This window comes from Echiichthys vipera (genome assembly GCF_963691815.1).
Source record: "Echiichthys vipera genome assembly, chromosome: 11".
In the NCBI taxonomy this organism is placed as follows: domain Eukaryota; kingdom Metazoa; phylum Chordata; class Actinopteri; order Perciformes; family Trachinidae; genus Echiichthys; species Echiichthys vipera.
Window position 1 is genome coordinate 29,589,952 of NC_139836.1, and position 27,767 is coordinate 29,617,718.

The 27,767-nt window shown below is 41.8% G+C and overlaps 1 protein-coding gene across 1 annotated transcript in view; it reads left to right on the forward strand.

Moving 5' to 3' along the window:
• Nucleotides 1–24,501, forward strand: part of shtn1 (shootin 1) — a gene marked incomplete at its 3' end in the record, with an annotated part of 52,832 nt that extends 28,331 nt beyond the window's left edge. The window contains exons 7-12 of the mRNA XM_083922490.1: nt 7,568–7,721; nt 7,890–8,019; nt 9,726–9,808; nt 13,067–13,170; nt 22,850–22,900; nt 24,391–24,501. Coding sequence (XP_083778616.1) covers nt 7,568–7,721; nt 7,890–8,019; nt 9,726–9,808; nt 13,067–13,170; nt 22,850–22,900; nt 24,391–24,501 — 633 coding nt within the window. The remainder of the gene's footprint in view (nt 1–7,567; nt 7,722–7,889; nt 8,020–9,725; nt 9,809–13,066; nt 13,171–22,849; nt 22,901–24,390) is intronic.
• Between the last annotated feature and the right edge of the window lie 3,266 nt (nt 24,502–27,767).

Here is a 27,767-nt window from a genome sequence, read left to right on the forward strand (position 1 = left end):
GTAGCCAGACGGTAGGAGGTGGTACTGAACGTGCCAATGAGCTAAATCTGTTCTTCAACAGATTTGATGAAAGGGCTCTGGACCACCTCCCCACGGCCCCTCTACAACCACCCACCTCCAAACCTCCAACCCTGCTGACACCTCCCCCTCAATTCCTTCCTGATTTTGCCCTACCTGTCCCCTCCCCCCCACCATCACCTCTCTCCACCCCCACCAACACACACAGCAGACAGACCTTCACTGCAGAGCAGGTGAGGAAGGAGCTGTGCAGACTCCGCCCAGGCAAGGCAGCGGGTCCCGACGGTGTCAGCCCGAGGGTCCTCAAAACATGTGCGATCCAGCTGTGTGGAGTCCTGCAGTACATCTACAACCTCAGCCTGAGTCTCGAGAAGGTCCCTGTGCTGTGGAAGACATCCTGCCTGGTACCATTACCAAAGAAGGTGCGTCCCAGCACCTCAGAAGACTACAGACCGGTGGCGCTGACGTCGCACCTGATGAAGTCCCTGGAGAGGCTGGTTCTTTCACTTCTTCGGCCCCTGGTCAGCTCATCACTGGACCCTCTACAGTTTGCCTACCAGCCGAGACTAGGAGTGGAGGATGCTATCATCTTCCTGCTCAACTGTGCCTGCGCCCACCTGGACAGAGCGGGGACCACAGTGAGAATCTTGTTCATGGACTTCTCAAGTGCGTTCAACACCATCCGGCCTGCTCTGCTGGGACGGAAGCTGACGGCGATGCAGGTGGACCCTCCCCTGGTTTCCTGGATTACGGATTACTTGACGGGTCGACCACAGTATGTCAGACTGCAGGACGGAGTGTCTGACACCGTGGTCTGCAGCACTGGAGCTCCACAGGGTACTGTTCTTTCCCCATTTCTGTTCACCCTGTACACCTCAGACTTTCAGTTCCTCTCTGAGTCCTGCCACCTGCAGAAGTTTGCTGACGATTCTGCAATTGTTGGCTGTGTCAGTGAGGGGAAGGAGGAGGAGAACAGGGGCGTTGTGGACTCCTTTGTCGACTGGTGTGCAGCTAATCACCTGATTCTAAACGCCACCAAGACTAAGGAGCTAGTGGTGGATTTCCGCAGGAGTAAATCTGCCCCCACACCCATCTCCATCAACGGCGTGACTGTGGATGTTGTCCAGGATTACAAATATCTTGGAGTATACCTGGACAACAAACTGGACTTTTCCAAGAACACTGAGGCTGTCTACAAGAAGGGCCAGAGTCGTCTCTATTTCCTGAGGAGGCTCCGGTCATTCAATGTTTGTAACACCATGCTGAGGATGTTCTACAAGTCAGTGGTAGCCAGTGCCATCTTCTTTGCTGTTGTGTGCTGGGGCAGCAGACTGAGGGCAGCAGACGCAAAGAGGATCAGTAAGATCATCAGGAAGGCTGGCTCCGTCCTGGGGGTCAAACTGGACTCTTTGGTGGCGGTGTCTGAGAGGCGGATGCTGTCTAAACTGCACAGCATCCTGGACAATAACTCTCACCCTCTCCACCAGCTGCTGACCTCCAGCAGAAGCACATTCAGCCATAGACTCATTCTCCCAAGGTGTAATACTGAACGCCGGAGGAAGTCTTTTCTTCCGGCGGCCATCAAACTTTATAATTCATCTCCCCCCAGTCAGGTAAGGAACAGTGGAGACACTGTATCCTGAAAATGTCACTTTGTCACTTTATACCATCACTGCACCACTTTATTCAGTTGTACTTTATTCAGTTGTACTGTCACTTACTTCAGTAAGTAATGCTGCTATACGACACTGTCACTTTATACCACCACTACATCACTTTATTTATTTATTAATGGTTTACTGTAACTATCTGCTGATACACTTACTGTGCTTTAGGACATGCTGCTACATTTCACTGTGGTTTACTGTAACTTACTTAAGTACGAAATGCTGCTACACTCCACTGTGCCATACTGTCACTTAGTTCTGTAGGACATGCTGCTACATTTTTAACATTTGTAACACTTATAAATTATCGCTCCTTCTCACTTATCTAGTTTGTACTTATTTTATTTCAATCTGCTGCTAAATTGCACGCTGCCTATTGTTGTGTATTGTATATACCTACGCTTAACCACGACGTCTGTTGCACTCTGTCACACTTGGTTCATTGCTTGATTTATCTGACGTTAGCTTTATTTTGATTTGATTTATGTTTATGCTTATTGTTACTCTGATCCTTTTCCGCCTTTGTATCGAAACTGTTGCCCAATAATTTCCCTCGGGATAAATAAAGCTTCTTGAATCTTGAATCTTGAATCTTGAATAGTAGCTGCTATTGCCACTACTAATCATTGACCATGTTTGCCTCCATAATTATTATCATTGTCATATTCTTCTATCACCTTAGCTGTGCTTGTTTCTACTATTCTGCTGTATTAACTGCCATAACATATAAGTCATATTCACATTACTATAGATATTTTTATAGTTACTGTTACGCTTTGGTTGTATGCATCTCTGGAAGTGGGTCTGTTTGTCTCTCTCTGTCCATCTGTCTGTCTTTGTCTGTCTTTGTCTCTCTCTGTCCATCTGTCTGTCTTTGTCTGTCTTTGTCTCTCTCTGTCCATCTGTCTGTCTTTTCTCGCTTTCTCTCTTCTTTTCTTCCTCCCCAACCGGTGCAGACAGATGGCCGTCCTCCACAGAGCTTGGTCTGTCCCACGTTCCTGCCTGTTATAGGGAACGTTTTCGTTGCCACCGTACTCTACGGGGGAATTGTTGTGTCTATGTAAATCATAAATAAGTCAAAGAGTGTGGTCTATACCTATTCTGTAAAGTGTCCTGCGATAACTTTTGTTATGATTTGGCACTATAAATAAAATTTAATTGAATTGAATTGGAAAACAGAAGTCTTCAGTCTTGATTTCAAAGAACTAGGAGTTGCCGCAGACATGCAGTTTTCTGGAATTTTGTTCCACATTTGTGGAGCATAAACACTGAACGCTGCCTCTCCATGTTTAGTTTTATCTCTGGGGACACAGAGCAGACCTGTCCCATGTTTAGTCCTGACTCTGGAGACACAAAGCAGACCGGTTCCATGTTTAGTCCTGACTCTGGGGACACAGAGCAGACCTGTCCCATGTTTAGTCCTGACTCTGGGGACACAGAGCAGACCTGTGCCATGTTTAGTCCTGACTCTTGGGACACAGAGCAGACCTGTCCCATGTTTAGTTATATCTCTGGGGACACAGAGCAGACCAGTGCCATGTTTAGTCCTGACTCTGGGGACACAGAGCAGACCTGCCCCATGTTTAGTCCTGACTCTGGGGACACAGAGCAGACCTGTCCCATGTTTAGTCCTGTCTCCAGGGACACAGAGCAGACCTGGCCCATGTTTAGTCCTGACTCTGAGGACACAGAGCAGACCTGTCCCATGTTTAGTCCTGACTCTGGGAACACAGAGCAGTACTGTCCCATGTTTAGTCCTGACTCTGGGGACAGAGAGCAAACCTGTCCCATGTTTAGTCCTGACTCTGGGAACACAGAGCAGACCTGTCCCATGTTTAGTCCTGACTCTGGAGACACAGAGCAGACCTGTCCCAGCGGATCTGAGAGGTCTGAATGGTTCGTAGCTGAGCAGAAGATCAGAAATGTATTTTGGACCTAAACCATTCAGTGCTTTGTAAACCAACAGAAGTATTTTGAAATCAATTCTTTGAAGCCAGTGTAAAGATCTGAGGACTGTAGTGATATGATCAACCTTTTTGGTCTTGGTGAGGACTCGAGCAGCAGCGTTCTGAATTAACTGCAGCATTTTGATGGACTTTTTCTAGGTCTAGTTTTTCTAGGTCCTGCTTTTAGTAAAGGGGTGTAATTGAGGGAGAAAAGCTCTGATAGTCTGGAGGAAATGTTAATGCCTAAATATTTTATATTGCCAGTGTGAAGTGGAAAGGTGGTGTGATGGGCTTCAGAATCCCAGCTGTTTTTGCATAATATGGTTGATTTGTTCCAGTTTATTATGTACTCTGAGATGGAGGAAATTTTAGAACTAGTGTTAAAAGTTTCTCGATGTGATGATGGGGGGGTTTGTAGGTATAATAATATATCATCAGCATACAGACTAATTTTGTGTTCTGAGTTGTTGCCCATAATACCTTTAACTTGATTGTTTTGCCGTATTGCTACTGCCAATGGTTCAAATAACAAAGGGGAGAGCGGGCATCCTTGCCTGATTCCCTGGTGAAGTGTGAAGCTTGGTGAGGTGATCCCATTTATAAATATTGTAACTGTAGGTGAAGTGCACAGTGTTCTTATCCAGTGGATGAATGATTCTCCGAAGCCAAATTTGTACTAAGTGCTAAATAAAAATGACCAGTTTACTTCGTTGCACTTTCTGCATCTATTGATACAATTATGATTTTGTTTTGTTTTAGCTGTGACGTATTGATTAAGTTGAAAAGTTTATGGATATTATTTGAAGCGTGTCTATTTTTTTTTTTTCATAAAAAACAGTCTGATAGGGGATAGATTAGTGATGGGGTGACTGTTTCTATTCTTGTTGCTAGCGTTTTAGTAATGGTTTTTAAGTAAGTGTGTTGATGGATGGGTTCAGTCTTTGTTGGGTTTTAATAGTAGTGTGATTACAGCAGTATTCGTGTGTGGGTATAGTGGAGGTAGACTTAATTTATACAGTTACTCTGTACAACAGAGGTGACAATATATCCCAAAAGTGTTTGTAAAATTCTGCAGGAAATCCAGCCGGTCCGGGTTTTGTTCCATGCTTTGTATACAGTAGTTCTTCAGAGGTAAATTGTGTGTCTAAGATGTTGACTTGTTCCTTAGGCAGTATTGGTAGTTCCAGGTTATTTTAAAACAAGTCTATTTCTGTTTGGCTGGGATTATGATCTAAGGAATAGAGGTTACTGTAAAAGTTAAGAAATACATTATTTATATTCAATGGGTTTTGTGTGATAATACCTGTTGTAGTATCAAGTTTGGATGGAATTACTGCCTTTTCTTACAAGTTCTCGTAGATTTGCCAGATATTTGGTAGAGTTATTATTGTAATGAAAATTATCATATAGGGGCTGATGGATGAGAAATTGTGTCTTATTGTGTATATTTGTTTCTAATTGGTTTTTAAGTAGGCTAATTTATTTTTGTGTTTGTTCATTTAGTCTGTCAGAATGTTTGCATGTTTGGATGTTTAATGAGAGTGAAACATGAGCATGATCGCCTATTATGATTGAATGAATTAAGTGGTCTTTGATGTGGCGGGTTAGTGAATAGCTTATAAGAAAAAATCAATTCTAGAGGAGGATTGATGGAGAGAGGAGAGGTATGAATATTCTCTTGATGATGGGTTTCTTATTCTCCTATTATCGCCAAGTCCACCATCCTAAATGTATTCTTTTATAACTTCAGAGGAGTGCCAGTGTCTTGAGTTACCAGTTGTGCTTGATTGGTCAGAAGTAGGATTGACAGTATTAAAATATCCAGCTGTTATGATATTTGTTGAATTGTTGAGTAGAGAGAAAATACTATGGAAAAAAGATGGGTCATCATGGTTCTAGCCATAAATGTTTGCTAATATGTATGGTATTTTGTTAATAGATGCATTGACAATGATATATCTCCCATCTGGATCTATTATAGATGAGTTATGGGTAAATGGGATGTTTTTATTTACTAACCGTGCATTTACATCAAAAGCGATGGACGTGATTAAATCGCCCGGAACGAGAGTATCTTGTCGTTTGTACACATTTGTCACATTTTTCATCATTGCTTCATCGCTTCAATCGCAGGTATCAGCCAAGGCAGCTAGCTAACTGAAGCTAACCCCTTGGCCCAGCCTACACTGTTGTTATGCTAAATGGAAGTTATCCTAGTGCTAACCAGGGATCTGAATGCTTTTAAAAGAACAGAAATGAGCTCTCAGAAAAATAGAGCCGTTGTGTTGTAGTGAGATCAGGCTGTCAGTGATTTAACCTCCGTAGCTGTACATGGTGCTTCACTTTGCAATTACGGCTATTTTCTTCTTCTTTTTCTGGATTTCTGTCAGACTAGATGCCCGAAGGCACAACGCTGCCATCTACAGTTCATAGTTATAACGATTCAATTTGATTCGATTTTATTTATAGTGCCAAAAGTTATCTCAGGACACTTTGCAGAGTAGGTAAAGACCATGCTCGATGACTTATTTATGGTTTACATAGACCCAACACTTCCCCCGTAGAGTACGGTGGCAACGAAAACCTTCCGTTTAACAGGCAGGAACATCAAACAGATCCAGCTCTGAGGAGAATGGACATCTGTCTGCTCGGTGCAAGAAGGAAGAAAAGGAGAGAGAAAGAGAGAAAAGATGGACAGATGGACAGAGAGAGACAAAGACAGACACAAAGACAGACAGACAGACACACTTCCAGAGATGCAAGCAACCGAAAAGTAACAGTAACTATAATAATATCCATAGTAATGTGAATATGACTTGTATGTTATGGCGGTTAATACAGCAGAATAGTAGAAACAAGCACAGCTTAGGTGATAGAATATGACAATGATAATAATTATGGTGGCAAACATGATCAATGATGAGTAGCGGCAATAGCAGCTACGATACAGTGAGACATACCACTGATTGTGTTTTTATGGCTACAAATTTTATAATTTATAAGACTAGTGATAGTATATATGACTAATAGTAATAATAGCAGCAGGAAGCATCATGCAGGACCACGGAGGCAGGCACCACCATGATCAGCAGAGACCTGCGAGACGACAAAGCACAAACAACTCCGGGGAAGAAGTTGAATTAGTAACATGCATTGATGAGACATGAATGATACAGATAGAGAGGAGAGAAGCTCAGAGTATCAGGAACAGGATTATCCCCCGGCAGACTAGGCCTATAGCAGCATCATAAAGCATAAAAAAATCAGCATAGAGGTAAGAGAAATCAAATGCCAATAACATAGCTAAAGGCTCGTAAGCCCTAGCTGTAAGCTTTATCAAAGAGGAAAGTTTTAAGTTTATTCCTAAATATGGGGGCAGTGTCTGCCTCCTGAACAACACTTGGGAGTTTGTTCCACAGGAGTGGAGCTTGGTAGCTGAAGGCTCTTCCTTCCATTCTACTTTTGCAGACTCTAGGAACCACAAGTAGCCCTGCATTCTCCGAGCACAGCGATCTAGTCGGGTAATACGGTACTATGAGCTCTTTAAGATACGACGGAGCCTGACCAATAAGAACTTTGTAGGTAAGGACAAGGATTTTAAATTATATTCTAGATTTCACAGGTAGCCAGTGCAAAGAAGCTAATACAGGAGAAATATGTTCTCTTTGATTTGTTTTAGTTAGTACTCGAGCTGCAGCATTTTGACTTAAACGAGCTTAATGCGGTTCCCTTAATGGCAATTAGATGCTCCAGTCTCTGTAGCAGGATGCGATGGTCAATAGTCTCAAAGGCAGCACTAAGATCTAGTAAAACAAGTACAGAGACAAGTCCTTTGTCTGAGGCTGTTAGAAGGTCATTAGTCATTTTTACCAATGTTGTCTCAGTGCTATGACTAGCTTGTTGTAAACAAGCTGTGTGTGGTTTGTACATTGTCAGATAAAGCAGATGGAGGACAGGCTGAGGAGCTGTGAAGCTCAGAGGGAGCTGATGGCATTGAGGCGTAAACTGGAGCTCATCGAGGAGGAGAAGAGAGAGTACAGTGACAAATGCTCCAAGGCTGAAGTGGAGATCAGGGATCTGCGATCTACAGGTAAACATATATTTGTAACTGTAAGGACAGGACACTATGGGGCATTACACTGCACACTATGCAGAATGGAACACAACAGTGGGACCACCGTGTGCAGGCTAAAACAAGAGTTTTCTTATGCCCTTGGTGCTGTTGCTGTTTGTCTACTGTTACGTGATGTGTTTCCAGTTGAGGAGCTCCAGAAAAGGTGGCAGGCAGCTACCAACCCAACCCCAGCTCCAGCACCTCCACCTCCACCTCCACCTCCCCCACCACCTCCACCTCCTCTAGCTCCAGCTCTGTCCTCCAACCCACTCAGGTTTGATTACACACAATATGCTCTGTAAATAATCAGTCAGCTGTCACACTATAATAGGGTATATAGGTGCGTTTCCATTAGGGTTAAACGTGGCAGCTTGGAAAGTTTCAGGCCACGCCCTCTCAAATGGCCTTTCACTTGCTGTGTTTCCATTATAAAAAAGGCCCCTGAGGGATTTAGGAGACTCTGGAGATGAGGTATCACTCTGAATGGGTTTTGATCGCCGGTGATCAGCTGATCAGTGTTACAGCGGCGCATTCTTCTGTGTTGTTGTGGCGTTATACCACATCTCACATCCTGCTGAGAACTACATCCAATCAGCAACCAATGGCCCTGCTCTGTGACAGGTAAACAAACGGCCACTCAGATGGCTGCTAGAGCAACTCACATGCAAATTAGGGGCGCTTCAACGAGATAGACCAGCCTCATTCTGGGTATTCGACCCTAATGGAAACAAACCTAATGTAAGCATAAATATGTGTAAACATATGGGCAACATCTATGTGCCAACATAGAGGCAAATGATGCATGCACAACGCAAAAAAGAGTGAGCATAATTGGGACAGCTGGAAGTGGGTATGTAAATATTGCCAACAATTGATGGTAAGAGGGTTAATTTAGATGGGGTGGGGGTGGGGGGGCTGTAGTGTATAGGGCACACAGGTTCTGAGTAGGCCAGAGTCTTCCCGATATCAGCCATGTCATAACTTGATAACGGTAAACATGGATATAACATGTTTTCTGGTGATTTAATAAACAAATACCCTTTATGAAATAAAAAAAACATTGTAAAGCCTATTTTTGTATACTCCTGAGTTAATTTATTTATCATATGAGTATTTTCTTCTTCTTTATTAAAAACTTGGAATTTGGTGGAAATTATAAACTCAAAATACTTTCCATCAGATTTTCTGAAAAATTTGAAAGATGATAAATGATAGTATAAAACTATTGTCCAGCCCTACTGTAGATCTGAGGCTCTATAGAGTATGCATAAAGTTAGAAAATACTCCTACTACTGTGACCAAAATCCACCCCTTGTTCACTTATTCACTCCTCCCTTTATGATAGACACTTGATAGTTCACTCTGTAGCAAGCTTTAAACAAAATAAAAATGTTAAATAATAATTCATCTCTGATCTTATAGTGTTGTTTTGCAACAGAAACCAATATTTGGATGCATGGGGACATAAAATCTAGATGTAAATCTCTTAGAGCTGATTTTCTTCTTTTAAAAGATCTGTATAATATTTTTTGGTAAGCACCAAAACAGCTGCATGACGTTGTTATGATGTTACTATGAAGCCTCACACAGCCCTGTGGCATCCTTACTGGCTCTGTTGGCCTTTAGGTGGCACTTTTCAGCTGTGTTCAGTCAATTCAGCATGTTGAATTGGCACTCACTGAGAGTCTGTCACTGAGAGAGAGAGCTGTTAGTCTGGCTGGTCAAACATCAGGTTAACTTATCTTTTATCTTGTTTTGCTGTTGATATAAAAGTGAGAAAAAAAGTTTGAAATGACAACATCCTGGTGTGCATGCAAAAACAAAAGATAATATACAGTATGATTACGATTAAAACCTTTATTTGTTCCTAAAAGACTAAAAGAGAATGTTGGTTAATTACAGAAACCAAATCAATGAGCACTTTTGGGATCCTGTGGAAGCAGCTGCCTCATAACGATCATTTGATTTTTATGTGTCTAGTTCGCTGCTGTCATTGATCCGAAAACGAAAAGACATCACTACTGACGTCCCACTGGTGGTCCAGGACTCAGCCAAGACAACAGGTATACAGCAAACATCCATCAAATGTGCATTAGACATGGTTCCCCCTGGTCCTTGAAAGTTTTGGAAAATAGACTTCAATACACATGGGTCATTGAAGTGCTTGCATTTGTATATTTTTTGCAAAAATATAAAATAAAAAAAGTTTTTTTTTACTCAAAGGTTCTGTATTTGACATTATGAACATAATAAACCCACAAACAAATACTAATGGATATAATGGAGTAATGGCGTCACTTGACTTGTTGTGCCATGTAATCCCAGTTTCTCTGTTCTTTGACAGTCTAGACCAGTGTTTCCTAAACTTTTTTCTGCCGACCTACTTTTTTAAAATGACAAACCATCGAGACCCATGTCACAATAAGTCTTATCTCTAACACATAAATGAGACAAAATAAGTGCATTCTCATTTTTCCCCTCTCATCAGTGGAATAATATACGTATTAGGGATGGGACAGTAATCATTTTTTGTTTCAGATTGCAACAATAAAAACAATAAACTATCTGGTGAATTAAGAGTGACAGTTTTTCCTCTAACTGTTATAGTACTGTTATATATTATTTCTTACACATAGTCCAAAAGTAGCAGTTCAAATAAAGCAGTGAAAGGTAACAGTTAGTCTTTATTTATCATCCACAATAACGGCTGAAATTTTGTAAATAAGTCTCCTGTGACCTCCATATGGGTCATGACCCAGTCTCTGGGAATGAATGGTCCAGACTGTCCAGCTGTGTGTGCATATGTATGCATGTGGCCTTGAAAAATAACTTTATTTCATGTATTGGAGCGAGAGTTGTGTGGAGGCAATCACAGGCCATGTTTTTTTAATATTTCGAGTAGAGCATCTTTAACATTAGTGAAAATAAACTATGGTCCGCTGTCTGCATGTGTGTTTCTTCTGTTTGTGTCCTCTAAAAGGTCTGACACTGACTATAGTGGCTTGTATCTGATTAAAGTTTGTCACTAGAGAGGTGTTTTCACATTCCTCTCCTGAGGGAGAAGACGTCTGTGCATCAAACATATCCCCGGCAGCTCTAGTTGCTACATCACTAATCCATAAACCAATCACTGTCTAATACATGCCAGCAAAGGAACGTGAAACCTCCACTGCAGAGTGGACTGTCAGTACAGAGAGAAAACACACTGTCATCATAGCTGTCAGCCACTGACAGTTACAAGCTAACAAGCTAACAACAGGAGCTAATAAAAGATGCTAACTACACTTATCATTCTGACACCTCTGCTAGTCCACCATTTTAGTGACAACAGACGCCTCATCTGAGTCTGGGTCTGACTGACAGCAGGTTCAGCACCAAAGACAGAAAAAATTATGGACAGCGGATGAAAAAATGGCGCCCATTCATTCCTATGGAAAGCTGCTCCGTGATGCAGGCTCCCTCTAGGATCATTTTTGGTTCTCATGAACGTGAGAGGACTTACCGGATGAAGAAATCTTTGCGTTCCAGAGTCCTTGCCTGAGCGCCAAGCATGAAACAACACAAAAAACAACAAAAAGCAATAGAAAAAACCTCGAACACGATGCACAAAAGGTTTGAGCAGCAGAGTTGTGTCTCTACCGGAGCCTTGTATTGGCTCAACAGAGACAGGACCTAAGCTGCTGGAGGTCTTTCACTACGGCTCTTTTTAGAGCACACACCCTCCTCCTTCTGCCCATATCTCAATTTTGGTAAATAATAATTGGTTTTGGTAGATAATTATGAGCCTTGTGATTTGAATCCAGAAATCTTTTATGGGAGTGAATGGGCGAATGTGCTTCCGGGCACAGGGCTGCCACACAAACAGACGAGTGCTTCAGTATAACTCTTGGCCGCTAAGCCCATGGTGGCATACGACGAGAGCGCCTGTCCTGGGGACCTGTTCAGGACGCACAAACTATAGGGCTAGTTGTAGATTGCAAGCTAAAGGGCTCTGTGAGATGGCCTTGAAAAAATGGTGCACGAGTGGGAAGACTGAGGAGTTGTTCCTGTCTGCATTATAACGATTTCAGTTGGTCATTATTGTTCAAATTGAAATGACTTGTTTTAGACATCCTACATATTTATTCTTTCTCTATGCGATGCATGTTCATTTTGTATTTAATTCTCCTCAGGTCTGCTATTTCTCATGCATGCAGTTTGTGGAGGAGAACTGGTCTTGAATCCTATTTTTTGCCTTTCAGATTTGATCCTTTTGGCTCTTTCCTTTGCGAATCAAAGTCACTTTTGTGTAGAAGGACAAATGTTGAAGCAAGTGGTGCATGAGAAATTCAAACTCAAATCTCAGTCATTGGCCTATTAGGTCAACATGATAAATTCTTCAATTTGTGCAAACAAAAGGGAAGCCTTGACTCGTTGGAAAAGGGAGAACATCCATGTTGACTGAACAGGCTATACTGTTCTTATTTCGTTAAATAGTTTTTGAATATATGAGGTCTGAATTGGGCACTACGCAAAGGGTATTTGTTGGAATTACATACTATGCTGAATAGGTGCCACCCAAGGATCTTCTACTCTGACACCTGAATAATAGCCTCTTTCTGAGTACTTTGGAGGAAAATATTTTACTGTAACTTTCACACAAAATAGTTTTTGTGTGACATTTTAAAGACATCTTACTGACAATAGTTCCATTGTGTATGCCACTGAATGTTGAATGTTAGAAATATTAAATATTCACATTATTTGCCAATGGGCTGCATTATTGCAGAATTAGAGTTTTTGTTCCCATCTTTTGTGAACTTCAGAAAGTCTTTGCTGAGTGTTGTGTTGGAAATAATTCCAGAATAATGTTGGTAACCTCATGCACGATAAAGCTCTAAACACTCGGGTGTACTTGTATTGAATAATAAATAGAAAAAAATGCAGTCTCAGCAATAATTATGAATGTTTCCATGATTACAGATTACATTAGAAATCCACTCATATAGACATAGACATAGGAATCATAGTTATACACTTGAGTCAATACTTATGGCATAATAAAGAGGAATAAGTTGGAGTTTCTCCAACATATACTTCTTTGATTGGTCCTTGTGGCTCATGTAATTCTCAAGCTTCCATCTAAATGATACCTGTGAATTACACAGGGCCTGTACCTCAATACCTGTAATCATTTAAACTCACTTTGGTTCTTGGCACTCGTTCCCACTGGGCCAGACTCCTGTTTAGTATCAGTGAAGCTGCTAAATAGGACATCTCTGTTAAAAAAGCAACAAAGACAAATCTTGACTGTCTTGCTTGTGTGTGTCTGTCACTCGTAGAAGCGGATATCAGGCAGCAGGCAGTGGAGGAAATGATGCACAGGATCAAGAGAGGCGTTCAACTTCGACCTGTCAACCAGTCACCTAATAGAGCAAGGAGACAGGTACCTTTGATAATCCTCTTAAACTGTGTTTTAACTAACAATTCTTACGGCCTGCTTTTTCTTTTACCATTTAAAGCCAGTTCATTATTTTTCCTTCCAGTTTGATGCCAGTAAACTGCCAGTATTGGCCAATAATGCTGTGTGTTCTCCCATTTACTCTAGCACACACCTTACACTGGGTGTGGTGATAGTGATGTGGGTGTAATGAAGATTCCACCTACTCTCCACTATGGATCTTACATTTCTCACAATTTTTTTTTAAAAATGTTCTTTTAATTCATTTGAACCATGTACAACTATAGAATTATTCCAAACTATGTTCATTTGTGATGCCTCACTTGAGTGACACATTAATGTTACTGTAAGGCTAATCCATCCATTCATCCATCATCCTTTCCATCCATCCATCTATTATTCCATCCATCCATCCATTATTCCATTTATCAATCTGTCCATCCATTAATCCATTCATCAATCTGTCCTACCATTAATCTATTCATCAATCTGTCCATCCATTATTCCATTCATCAATCTGTCGATCGATCAATCCATCCATCCATTATTCTATCTACCCATTATTCCATCCATCTGTCCATCCGTCTGTCCGTCCATCCATCCATCCATCAATTTTTCATTTATCCATCTATTTATTTATACTTTATCCGGGTTTGAGTTGTTGTGGCAGCAGGCTAATCAAGGTATTCCAGACATCTCACTCTCCGGCGATGTTTTCCAACTCCACCTGGTGGATTCCAAGGCATTCCCGGGCCAAATAAGATATATAACCCCTACAGTGACTTTAGGGTCTGCCCCAGGGTCTCCCACTAGTTGGGCGTGCACAGAAAACATCTTAAGGGAGGCATTCAGGACGCAGCCTGATCAGGTGCCCAAACCACCTCAACTCTGAGGTTCAGCAATCAGCTGCCCACTTCCTTTCCAGCACCCTTGGAAAAAATGTTCCCAAGCAGGCTGAGCAGTGTAATAACCAGATCATTTGAGGACACCCTCTGGAATTAAAAAAAAAAGAAAAGTGGACCACATTTTTTTATTCAATTTGGCAGACAAGTACACAAGAAAAACATTACAGCCGTACAGTGTTTTGAACGGAGACAAAAAAAACAAAAAACCTAACATGAATCCTGCCAACCCCTACAGCAACAGGCATGGTCACAATAACCAATCAAGCAACTGAACAACGTGTAATGTAAGTAAATAGGTTAAGTAAGAAAAACAGAAAGATAGGATATCACCTGTCCCCGGACAGTAGCTTTAAGCGCTTCCCACAGAGTGCCGCTGCCACTCACAGTAAGTGTGAGCTGCACCTCCATGGTGAACGTGGAATTGTATCCTGTGGAAAACTAATGTCAACTGTGGTAGGAGCATGGTCAGAAGTGACTATTAGGTGATATTCACATTCATTCACAGAGTTGAGGAGGTCGTTAGCGAGTAAGAAGAAATCTGATGAATCAGGAGAATGTGTGGTGCACATGGGGAAAAAGGAGAAAGCTTTCCCATGGGGATTTCTAAACCTCCAGGATCAGAAATTCCCAACTGTGATGCATATGATTTTACTGTTTGTGCTGATTTGGATAGCGTAACCTGTGTAGAAGAAGATCTGTCAAGAGTCACATCCTGCACCAGGTTGAAGTCTCCGCCTATGATAATGCGGTGACTGTCAGCATTTGGGATTTTGGCGAATAGCTCTTCATCGTCCCAGGTGGGCGCATAAACCAAAACTAAGACCACTGGTGTGTTCTGGAGTGTGCCCGAAACTATGACATAGCGGCTGTCAGTATCTAGGATTACATTTGTTGGCTCAAACAAGATCCTTTTATGAATGATGATGGCTGCCCCTCTAACTCATCCACGCAGTCTTAATATGTGAGGTGTCAGCTGATTTGAGATGTGTTTCCTACAGAAACATCACATCCCCCTGAAGGTGCTGTAACTGTGTCAGGACCTTACCTATTTTGATCGTGTTGTTCATTCCCTTAGTATTTCAGGAGATCAGCCGCACTCCAGTACCCGTCTTTACCGTATTAGCCATAGGAACAATAATAATAAGTTAGAATGACATTGCATGACCTTAAAGTAATCTGTAGTAGAGAAGGAAGAGAGTGGAGAGGGAGGGTAAAACTGAACAAACAAACAAACAATAAAGGACTCAAACACTTTTGTTATGATTCGACACTATAAATAATATAATTGAATTGAATTGAATTGAACACACATAAAACATAACAAAACAACCTAAAGGGAATAAAACAGTAACATTTGTGACCAATTTGAGGGCTACTCCCATAGGAAAAAAATCCTCTGAGCTCTCCAGCTGGCAACTAACATTTGACCCCGTAAGTCACATGGAAATAATAATAATAATAATAATAATAATAATAATAATAATAATAAATTAATAATAACAATGATTCCAGACAGACAATGACAGCCATGTAAAATTAATTAAATCAGCCAGCAGAGGGCGCTAAGATGCCTTAGGGAGGGCAGTTTATGCAGGCATATCTCCACATCAAACAAGATACTGGGACTGGTCCCAGTCCTAGCCTGGTCAGATGCATACATGAACTGATGAATCCTCTTGGATGAGAGGTGATACATCTTCCTAGACAAATAACCAAGTGGAGTTGCTTTTGACTGAAGTTGCTTTGAGGTGACGATGACCTGGACAAGTGAGAATATTCACAAGCTTATCAAACAAGATAAATAGACCAGAATACATACATTGCACTGGTGCAGGTCGCCTCTGCACATCAGACCACATTCCTGCCTCCGTCCTTCATCGTGATGACCGGCCTGGCGGGGAACAGCAGCGCGGTTCTGAAGCCCAGGTTATAAAGTTTCGACATCACCTCTCTGTATTTCTGCCGCTGCTCCACCACCTCCAGAGCGTAGTCCTCGTAGATGATGATAGGGGAGCCTCTGTACTGCAGTTTGCCTCTCTTGGCGCGGCCTTCGCTTATGATTTTCTCCTTCACCTGGTACCTAGGCAGCCTGATGATGACTGCCCTGGCTTCGGCTTCTCAGCCAGTGTGCGGTGAGCCCTGTCACACTCCGGCAGTTATTCCAGAAAGCCTTCCCCGAAAACCTCCATGAGCAGCTCCGCGAAGAAGGCTGTGGGCCGCGGACCTTTAACAGATTCTGGTAATCGTATCACTCTGATGTTATTGCGTCGGCTTCGGGACTCCAGGTCGCTGACTTTAGCCAGCAGCTTAGCGTTGCTCTCTGTTAGCACGGCACAGGAGGCCTCCAGCGTTAGCAGACGCTTGTCATGTAGGTTTGCATTTATCTTGAGGGAGCCTATCTTCTGAGAGTGGTCGGACACAGTGGCGCGGACATGGTCCAGCTTTGCATCGAGCATTGAAATGGAAGCTTTGAGATCGATGGAGAGGGCTTTAAACTCGGCGGAGAGGGCTGTACGGTGCTGCTCCAAAAGGTTAATAATGACTGCCATGCTAATCTCGCCGCCTGCCTTCTCTGCGGGGCTAGCCTTGGCCCCCTGGTCTTTTAAAGTCTGTCTGGTCACGTGTTTTGGCATATTTAGGTGATGTATCCGTCAAACAAGAAGAATATTACTATTGCAGTGACTTTTGGGGTCCTGAAATTATCAAAAATTGCAGGAGCAAGACTCAGCCCGCGTCTACTCCATCTAAGCCAAAGTCCCTGGTCCCCTTTTTAAAAAATGGGAACCATCACCCCCGTCTGCCCCTCCATAGTAGGGCCCCAACTAACGATTATTTTCATTGTTGATTAATCTGTTGATTTTTTTCTGGATCAATCTGGATTGTTCCTAAAAGTCCAAGATGATGTCCTTAAATGTTTTGTTTTGTCCACAACTCAAATATATTCACTTCACTGTAATAGAGGAGAAAAGAGGAAATAATAGATCAAAATAGTTTGTGACTGACTCAGTAGTTGACAACTAATCGATTCATCTGTGCAGCTCTCCCCACAGGTACTGTCCCCAACCACCACCTCCACTAGCCCCTTTCACACTGCCTGTTTGTTGCTGTTGCCCCTTCATTATGCCTCACCATCCATGTGAACGTTATGAAGATACAATGTTGGGGACAGTGGTGTTACACCTTTAAGCCGGCATAGGTAGAGCCACAACAGAGCCTATCTGACATCTATGTGAAAGGGACGGTCTGCAGGGCGAAACCACACCCAACAGTTGGTGGTTTGTTGGTAGTAGTTGGTTAAAATGTGGATTGACTCACACAGATGCTGTCTCTTTAATGTGAAACAAGTCACATCTCTATCGGTTTGCCAGCAACATGTGAAATCACATGCTGGGTTGGCATTACACTGCCTTTGCTTGGTTAAGTGTGAAAAAGCAAAGACAAGACAGGCTTTGCCCCTGAAGGGCTTTCTCACCACCTCAGAGACCAACTGTTAATTCTGGAAGCAATTTTAGTCTTTAGTCTTAAGAGCCGTCCACACCAAATACTATAATGATAATGCTAGAATTTTATTATCAGTGACGCCAAGCTGTCCAGCTGTGTGGGAGCCCCACAGATCTTCTGCATGATTGTGTTTCCTAAATGCACCAATTATTTCATGAACGGTGCGGGAGCAGGACCCAAATGCAGACACGAACACCAAGAAAGATTTAAACAAATACTTAATCGGAAAACATGAAACAAACAGGATCCAGGGAACGGGGAAAGCAGGTAAAGAGTCCGGGTGAAGACGATGAAAAACCAACGCTGGGATCAGGAGACAAACACGAACGGGTGGTCAAAAAACAGGAACTCGGGACACTGTAACAAAAGAAACAAAGAAACAATTAACAAAGAACAGCGTAACACGGAAAGAGAACACGATCATAAGTACTGGTAGCCAACCAAGAAAGACATGATACCACGTAAATGCAACAATAGTCTGCACTGAAGGCGAGCAACATCCTGCCTTTTATTCCTCCAGCGCTGACGAGTTGATGATCCACAGCTGGGCGGGGCCACGCCTACCAGCAACGACATACAAACACAAAGGGAAAGACACAAGGAGAAAACAGACAGAGGGAGACAAACTCACACAAAAGGAAGAGGGAAGAGCCTGACAGAACCGGGATCCTAACAAATTAGCTTTTATAAAAATGTACTGCTAAATTATAATTTAATTAATTAATTAATGAAGAACTTAATTTTGCTTTAAATTTGTCATTATTCTTATTAGTATGAATATGTATAATAAGAATAACAAAACTGTTGAAAATGAGCCGCTGCTCTGCTGAGTTTGTCAGTGTTTCTATCATTCATCAAATCACTCCCACCAATATCATTTGCCACTGTAGTTATAGTTGTGTGGCCTCTAACATCCACTTGAGTTAGAGGATTTTTAAAACACTATACTTATAGCAGGGGTGTCCCCAACTTAAAATGTTCATGTCGAATCTGATTCGTCACGTCTTGCCGATAGTCGAATAATCGTCAAATCATTTTCTTTTAGATATCCTTCTTGGTGTGGATGGCCCTAACATGCTTATTCATTTTGGTCACATTTTTAGTTTGCCTGCTCTCCATTGGAGGTGTGGTGGTCAGCACTGTCGCCTCACAACAATAGGGTTCCTGGTTAAAATCCTGGCTGGGGCCCGTTCCGTGTGGAGTTTGCATGTTCTCCCTGTGTCTGCGTGGGTTCTCAGGTTTCTTTCCACAATCCAAAGACATGCATGTGTTAGGTTAATTGATGACTCTAAATTGCCCGTAGGTGTGAATGGTTGTCTGTCTCTGTTGGTCTCTATGTGCCCTGCGATAGACTGGCATCCTGTCCAGGGTGTACCCCGCCTCACGCCCGATGTCAGCTGGAATCGGCTCCAGCCCCCCGTGACCCTGACAGGGACAAGCGGTTGAAGATGAATGTTCTCCCTGTGTCTGCGTGGGTTTTCTCCGGGTTCTCCAGCTTCAGTAAAAAAAAAGTAATTACATTTTAGAAAAGAGAAGGTGACGGAATAGAAAAGAGTTTACTTATTACCCCATTAAAAAGTAATAATATTACTCTACTTTAAAAATGAATAAGTTAAGTTGCTTATTATATAACTATATTGCTTTTTTATTATCAAAAAGTCAACCTGTTCAGCCAGCTCCTTTTAGAACTGAATTAATTTTATTGGAACAAAAAAATAGTCCCAACAATCAGTTCAACTGCATCACTGCAGCCTCTCAGTCCCCACAGGATACAGTATATGAATAACCCTTATTTATGTATAGTCAAATATAATAAGATCATAACTCTCTCCACTTTTTGACTAGTGTTTCTTTACATATTCCCTATTAAGAGCAGAAAGGAATATTTATGGTTTACAGAACAGAACACAGAAGCTCCTCCTCTCATCTCTCCTCCACCTCATCTCTCCTCCTCTCATCTCTCCTCCACCTCATCCCTCCTCCCCTCATCTCTCCTCCACCTCACCTCTCCCTCCCTCATCTCTCCTCCACCTCATTTCTCCGCCCCTCATCTCCCCTCCACCTCATCTCTCCTTCCCTCATCTCCCCTCCACCTCATCTCTCCTCCCCTCACCTCTCCTCCCCTCATCTCTCCTCCCCTCATCTCTCCTCCCCATCAGTTTGAACTTTGGACAGCTGGCAGCTGCAGGAAGTGCATCTTTGTTGTCCAGTACACTAGCAAATCAAGTCTGTATATTGATGTTCTCTTAGCTTAGCTGACAGTTTCGACTGTACTCCAGTCTTCCTCAGAGCTTCTGTTTTCTTCCGGGTATGACATGTGTCCGTTCCAGCGAGGACCGGGGTTTGTGGGAGCATGTATGTCCCATCTTCAATGTTGATGTTGCTGCCCTCACACCTCCTTATTTCTATGGCCTCCTATATCCATCAACCGGGTCGGGGAACTTTTGTTTGCAGTTTCCCGGCCCGGTCCGCTGTTTTTTAAATCACGTCATACCGGGAAGAAAACAGACGCTCTAAGGAAGACTGGAATACAGCCGAAACTGTCTGCTAAGCTAAGGTAAGAGGACATCCCTACCAAAAATAATCAATTTGTCTGATTATAAGAAACACTTAATTCAATATGGATAAAGAAGACATTAGGAATGCAATCGATCTAAGTCTGTATAATAATGAGAATGCTTCCAGCGTTTCTTTCCTTTATCTTTTTGGCCTGCAGCCTAAGTGACCTGCCCTAGGTAGGTCTACATGTCATCTAATAAGATGGAGATAAGCCTACCTGGGACAAAAAAATGCAGTAACGCAGTGTTATTTGGATTTGTATCTGTAATCTAATTACTGTTTTGGAAGCTGTAATCCATTACACTACTCATTACTGGGGAAAGTATTAATATTACAGTAATGCGTTACTGAGTAACACTGCTGTCTTTGTCATGGTTGTTGACGAACAGTCTTTGCACACAGCACCGTGAATCTGCATGCCTATACTGTATGTTTGCAGTAAACCCTCTGTGTCTGACCTTCCTGCAACACAGGAAGTGATGTGAGTTACACTACCGTTCAAAAGTTTGGGGTCACCCAGAAAATTTTGTGTTTTCCATGAAAAGTCACACTTATTTACCACCATGAGGGGTAAAATGAATAGAAAATATAGTCAAGACATTGACAAGGTTAGAAATAATGATTTTTATTTGAAATTATATTTTTTTTCCTTCAAACTTTGCTTTCGTCAAAGAATCCTCCATTTGCAGCAATTACAGCATTGCAGACCTTGGGCATTCTAGCTGTTAATTTGTTGAGGTAATCAGGAGAAATTTCACCCCATGCTTCTAGAAGCCCCTCCCACAAGTTGGATTGGCTGGATGGGCACTTCTTGCGTACCATACGGTCAAGCTGCTCCCACAACAGCTCAATGGGGTTTAGATCTGGTGACTGCGCTGGCCACTCCATTACAGATAGAATACCAGCTGCCTGCTTCTTCTCTAAATAGTTCTTGCACAACTTGGAGGTGTGCTTTGGGTCATTGTCCTGTTGTAGGATAAAATTGGCTCCGATCATGCGCTGTCCACAGGGTATGGCATGGCGATGCAAAATGGAGTGATAGCCTTCCTTATTCAGAATCCCTTTAACCCTGAACAAATCTCCCACCTTACCAGCACCAAAGCAACCCCAGACCATCACAATACCCCCACCATGCTTGACAGATGGCGTCAGGCACTCTTCCAGCATCTTTTAGGTTGTTCTGCGTCTCACAAATGTTCTTCTGTGTGATCCAAACACCTCAAACTTCGATTCGTCTGTCCATAACACTTTTTTCCAATCTTCCTCTGTCCAATGTCTGTGTTCTTTTGCCCATATTAATCTTTTTCTTTTATTGGCCAGTCTCAGATATGGCTTTTTCTTTGCCACTCTGCCCTGAAGGCCAGCATCCCGGAGTCGCCTCTTCACTGTAGATGTTGACATTGGCGTTTTGCGGGTACTATTTAATGAAGCTGCCAGTTGAGGACCTGTGAGGTGTCTATTTCTCAAACTAGAGACTCTAATGTACTTTTCTTCTTGCTGAGTTGTGCAGCGGGGCCTCCCACTTCTCTTTCTACTATGGTTAGAGCCTGTTTGTGCTGTTCTCTGAAGGGAGTAGTACACACCGTTGTAGGAAATCTTCAGTTTCTTGGCAATTTCTCGCATGGAAGAGCCTTCCTTTCTAAGAACAAGAATAGATTGTCGAGTTTCACATGAAAGTTCAACTAGCCCAAAGGAAGGTCAGTTTTATAGCTTCTCTAACCAGCTAAACTGTTTTCAGCTGTGCTAACATAATTGCACAAGGGTTTTCTAATCATCCATTAGCCTTCTGACCCAATGAGCAAACACATTGTACCATTAGAACACTGGAGTGATAGTTGCTGGAAATGGGCCTCTATACACCTATGTAGATATTGCACCAAAAAACAGACATTTGCATCTAGAATAGTCATTTACCACATTGGCAATGTATAGATTAGTTTAAACTTAGATTAGTCTAAAGCACTGTATAAAAAGCTTTTCTTTCAAAAATTAGGAAATTTCTAAGTGACCCCAAACTTTTGAACGGTAGTGTACATTCACTGTTGGTTCGACTAAACAGAAGAATCATTTGTCAGTCAGATAGACAAAGAAAGGAGTGCACCTGCAGAAAATGAGTAGAAAAGTCCAGTAGAAACTGCAGCTACGTCTCCCGGTGAAAATGAAACATTGAGGACAGAGAAGACATGAAAACATGAAACAGGAGAGTCATTAAAGGACCGGCATGTACCCGCTTTTGCTGAGATTGTTGTCGTCCCAGTTGAAATCAAACATGTAAGCACACTGTACATTGTTGAGTGTATATTGTTCAGTGCTCTTAAATCCATCAGTGTGTGGGATTATCTAAGAGCGGCTTGTTTTAATAAAAACATGACATATGGCCAAGACATCTTTTTGTCTGCATGTTCCTCCGACACAACAACTCTGCCAAATTAGATAGCATTAGGACCTGCTCTACGAGGTAATTATAAATAATGATGGGTAAAGGATGGGAAAATTGAAGTGACTCAAAATGATTGTGTGTTTACACATTTGCTTCTTGTAGAAAGCATACATCCTCGAGCTTGCCTACAGTGTCTCGTCTCTGTGGTAAGAGGTGCAGTTTAGCCTCTAAGTGCTGAATGAGGAAAAATAAGTATAATGTGTCAGACTGCTGTTTATTTACCAAACCCATCTTCTTGCTCCTATTTTCCTTTTATCAGATGGAAAGGCTGCCCTCCAATTCTGCCATTCAGGAACTTACAGGAATCATGGTAATGGGACTTTAAAACTATCCAATGTCCTCACAAACCTTATTTGACTGGTTGAACTTTTACCGTGTTTACACTGGAGGAGAAGCTTTGTTTTCTTGACTCTATATGGATGTGTCCGCACCACAATTTATTGTTAAAATATAATAAAATTATATCAGATATTTTACTGAAGAGAAAGTGCTACTGCAACATTTAAAGAGTCGTGGTCAATATTTACATAGTACAAATACAAGAAAAGAATATCATGTAAGTTGATTACATTAAACATCCACACCAGTTAAGGTTATTCTCTATAAGATTTCCATCCATTGAATTGCCTTTTAAGTTCCTCTCTATCACAGAGGGAGTTAAAACAATAGTGATTGATCATAAGACCCACTAATGAAAACATTTGTTGTCTTTTTTGCCGAGTATTCCAATATCCATATCTGTGGGGACATTTGCGGGCTAGATGTAAATAAGCCGCCATTAAAGTAGAGATGCACCGAACCGATACCCGGATTGGATATCGGCTCTGATACTGACTAATTAGGTGGATCAGATATCGGATGAATGAGGCCAATCCAGAATTCCAATCCAGTCATTTCTTTTTTATTAATATCATACACAGCAATACAGTTACAGTGATCTAGTCATTTAAATTCTATGTTTGCAACAGCGGTTACATCATCAAGCACAGCACGTACAGCAGCTAGTGATGAGCAAGCAAAGAGCAACGTGGAGCAATTGCCGGACCGCGCCAAGTCTGCTGTTAGGAAACATTTCAAACTTGATACGGCAACAAGTCCAACTGCAACACGCAATATCTGCAACGCAAAAGTTATGAGGGGTGGGGATAAACACTTTATTTGTTAATATATAATATTAAGTACAATTCTATTTATGTTAATTTGTTACCTTTTTTTTAACAAGGCTAAATGTTTATGTAAAGCCTGATGTCTTCACTCACATGGACAGGTATACGCTTCATTCATTTAACAGGAGGATCAGATCAGTATCGGGTATCGGCCGATACGCTGCATCTCTACATGTTAGTGACGCTGCTGACAGCAGTTGGTCTGTCGGCCCAGATCGTCAACAATGTTTATGCTGCGTTCACTTGTAATTGGAAATTGAAAATCCAAACTTCTGAGTCAGGCTTGTAGTAAGGGCAGAAGTGTAATAGGAACATGTGTTTGTGTGTGTGTGTGTGGATTTAAGAGGGGAAAATATAGGGGACGGACAGGAAGTAGAGGGGTGAATGGGTTTCAATAAAGTTTATAAAAGAGAGAAAAAAATACACTTGTCAACACACAGGCTCACCTGCAGTTACATCTTACTGCCACAGATGCCGCTAGAAACATGTTTCTCAATTCTTATGGAGTACAACTTTAAAGTAAGACAAGCACCAGTTCAAACTTCTGGAGTTTCTTCTCAACTTATTTTGAGCTGTAATGGTTACTGAACATGTTGTCTGCATGTTTGTTTGTTTTTTTGTTGAAACTGTCAAGGAGAATTTCAATAGAAGCTCCTCCCAACCAAAAGCAGTGTCTCCGTCAGCAAATGCCGATGAGCAGCTGCAGAGGATCCTGCTGAGACGGAGGGATGCACTGGAGTCCTGACACAATACCAGTAAGTTGGATCTCCTTCACTTTAAACTGTCTGTGGGCTTGAATCCATCGGCAATTCTTACCCTTTATTGAAAAATGTGAAGGAAATGTTTTTTCTTTGCAATAATAACAGCAATCAAATTTTTATAACAGGCCCCACAGTTTTTTAAAGATAGGCCTCTACAAAACTGGAGATGTCTGTTCATGGTTTATGTAAAACTAAAAGAAAATATACAACCCATGTACTGTTATAATGCTGATATATATTATTATACCAACATAAAGTATACCCGCTTGTTACCATGGAATTAGTAATATTACCAGCACTAATATTATTTTCAAGTAGTTATTAGTTATTTAACATGAAAATATCTAATTATATGATGCTTATATGTTTTTCATCAAACATGTATAGAATAACATTTTATTTAAGACTTAGAATCACTCCTATCAGGTAATGACAACTCAACGGCTGGGTTGAACATGTTTTAGGCAGTAAAAAAGTCATAATAAATGCATACTTGCACATTGAATGTATCTTTAGCAACAATTATTGATCAGAAGTTTTTTTTTTAAATATGTTTTAATATTTAACAAATAATATATTTCAATGACATTGGCTTAGCGTCATTACTTTTACCATTGAAGGACAAACAAACAATCCATTAAATAATGCTTTTTTTTTAGATAATTTTTTTGGCAGTCTTCCAAGCCTTTTATTACATAGGACAGAAAGGAAATAGGGTGAGAGAGAGGGGGGGAGACATGCAGCAAAGGGCCGCAGGTCGGAGTCGAACCGGCCACTTCCTCGAGGACCTTCAGCCTCTTTATAGGGGGGAATGCTCTGACTACTCAGACACCGGCCGCCCCATAAAAAAATGCTAATGTCAAATTATAATGTCAAAAAAAACCTACCTTTGAAAACCCGCATGCAGAGCCCTCATGTCTAACCTTTATGTTACTAACTTACTGAAGGAGGCAAAGTGAAAACCACAGTACAGTATTGTGGCTGTTTCCGCCTCGACCAAATGCGTCACAAAGGATGCATATTAACCAAGCACCCACCACAGTGACTTCCTTGTTGATACAATCAGGAAGCTCCAAAAACGTCAGTTCTCTGAGTGTCCACTAGGTGCAGGTTTCATAACAGAGCAGTTTCTCATTGACTCCCATGTTAAACAGGCCATTTTCACAGCATCATTAAACCTGTTTAAGGCCTGGAACAAAAAAACATTCCAGTCTGTATGTTTAGGTCATATCTCCATGACGACACTGAGGGGGTACATTTTTTTTTCTACCAGGCTAGTTTTTATTTCATCGGAGGTTAAAGTGAGGACAGACATCATGACTACAGCGGTGATAGTTACAGCCTGCCAGGGCAGTGTTTGCTTCTGGAGCCTCCAGCTATAGTCCATCTGCCCCATCAGAATGGTTACATTCCAGGCAAAGATCAAGGTTTTCTCTCCTCCTCATTAGAACGAGAGAGAGGAAATGTTACACCGCTACACACATTGGCCCTCATTTATCAATCTTGCCTGAAAACGGGCGCAGATCTGAGCGCAGAATTGTTCGTAGGAAAGGACCCACGTGTGATTTATGAAACATTCGTATCTGACCAATCTCAGCGTACGAATGAGCGGGCCTTGATAAATGCGGCGGCTGAATTTGATCGTCATTAACATGTTACGCCCTTAAATATTCCTGTTTTGGAGGCCTCGCCCACTGAGGTCAAACATGGAGACAAGGAAGACAGGGAAGAAAAGAAACTTTTCCGACACAGAGATCGGCATCCTGACATACGAGATGGAGCAAAATAAAGATGTGCTTTTTGGCAGTCTTAAGAGTGGAATAAAAGGGGCCCATAAAAACGCTGTATGGAAAAGAATAACTGAGGCAGTCAACCCGAAGCAGCGCTCCACTCTGACCCGTGTGCGTGTGTGCGCACTGCTGAACCTGCGCTCCTGCTCTGTAGCGGGGTTTGCCAGTGGGGTTATTAGGTATTCCGGTAGACCTTTGTCACCTAGAAGAACCATATCAAAATGTTAATCATCTGATACCTTGTTTGATTTAATGCAATTTATCGAGGGTAGCCACGAACCGAGGAGATGACTTTGGCTCTGCAGTGCGCTTTCGTTTTCATTCATTCTTCTTCAACCGCTTGTCCCTGTCGGGGTCGTGGGGGCTGGAGCTGAGCTGTTTTAAAATATAAAAGAATCGTGTGTCCCCCCTCCCCCCCTGGCCACCACGTTTAAAAGCGACAGCTTGGCATCACAAATCCCCTGTACATTTATCGAGTGGTAGTTTTTGCGATTGATGAATGGGTAATCATTCATGGATGGTGCCTTCAGACGCACATGAGTACAATCAATTGCTCCAACCACAATTTTAATTTTTTTTATTTGTTTTAAGAATCCGTTTTAATATGTGACTGCTTATGCTTAATGACAGCTGAGGTTTGTTAATTATTTTCTGCCAGAGTTTGCTGTGCTGCACCGCAAATACACAGGCTCAAATTTGCCAGGAAATGGTCGTACGCACGTTTTTCTGCCGTACGTTCGTTTGATAAATGAGGGCCACTGTGTGCAGAGACAGATCCTAGTCCTGTTCAGAACTGAACTGGAGATTAACTCCAGCTGCAGTGTTGAACTATTCTCCATTGAGAGTCTTCACATAATCCTGTCCTCTGGTGCACTTGTTTTACATGGACGACCGGCCTTAAAGGAATCTGTGTCCTTGTTAAGTTTCAATCTTCTTGAAATCACAGACTGTGAACGCCCAACCTCTCTCTGATGGCTGAGAGGGTCATCCCTTTGGCCATCTGGACAACCTGCTGTCTCAGGGTTTCAGTCTCCTTAGAGCAGCTGACATCTTGCAAAGTAACCAGGAGAGCTGCAGATAAACAGGGTGTGTCCAACAATGAAGTCAATTGTCACCAGGTGCAGATAACACCAATAACTGGGAGGGATCTGAAAGTGTTCTCTAATTTTCACAGTTTTTTTCACAAAATAAAGGTTTTTGTTGAAGTGCCTTGGTTATTTAAAGAAACATGCTAGTACAGCAGTGGTATAGACACAGCTGCTATCAAATTCTGAACAATAAAAAATAACAATATTTCAGAATAAACCAAGTATCTATAATTAGTAATTCCTTTATAATTCTAATTTTGATTTCCACTGTATAAAAAACAACTAATATATGTAGAACTTTAAAGAAATGATGGAAGTTGATCTTGAACACTTTTTTGAGCACTCTGTGACTTTATGTCTTCACAATCTCAG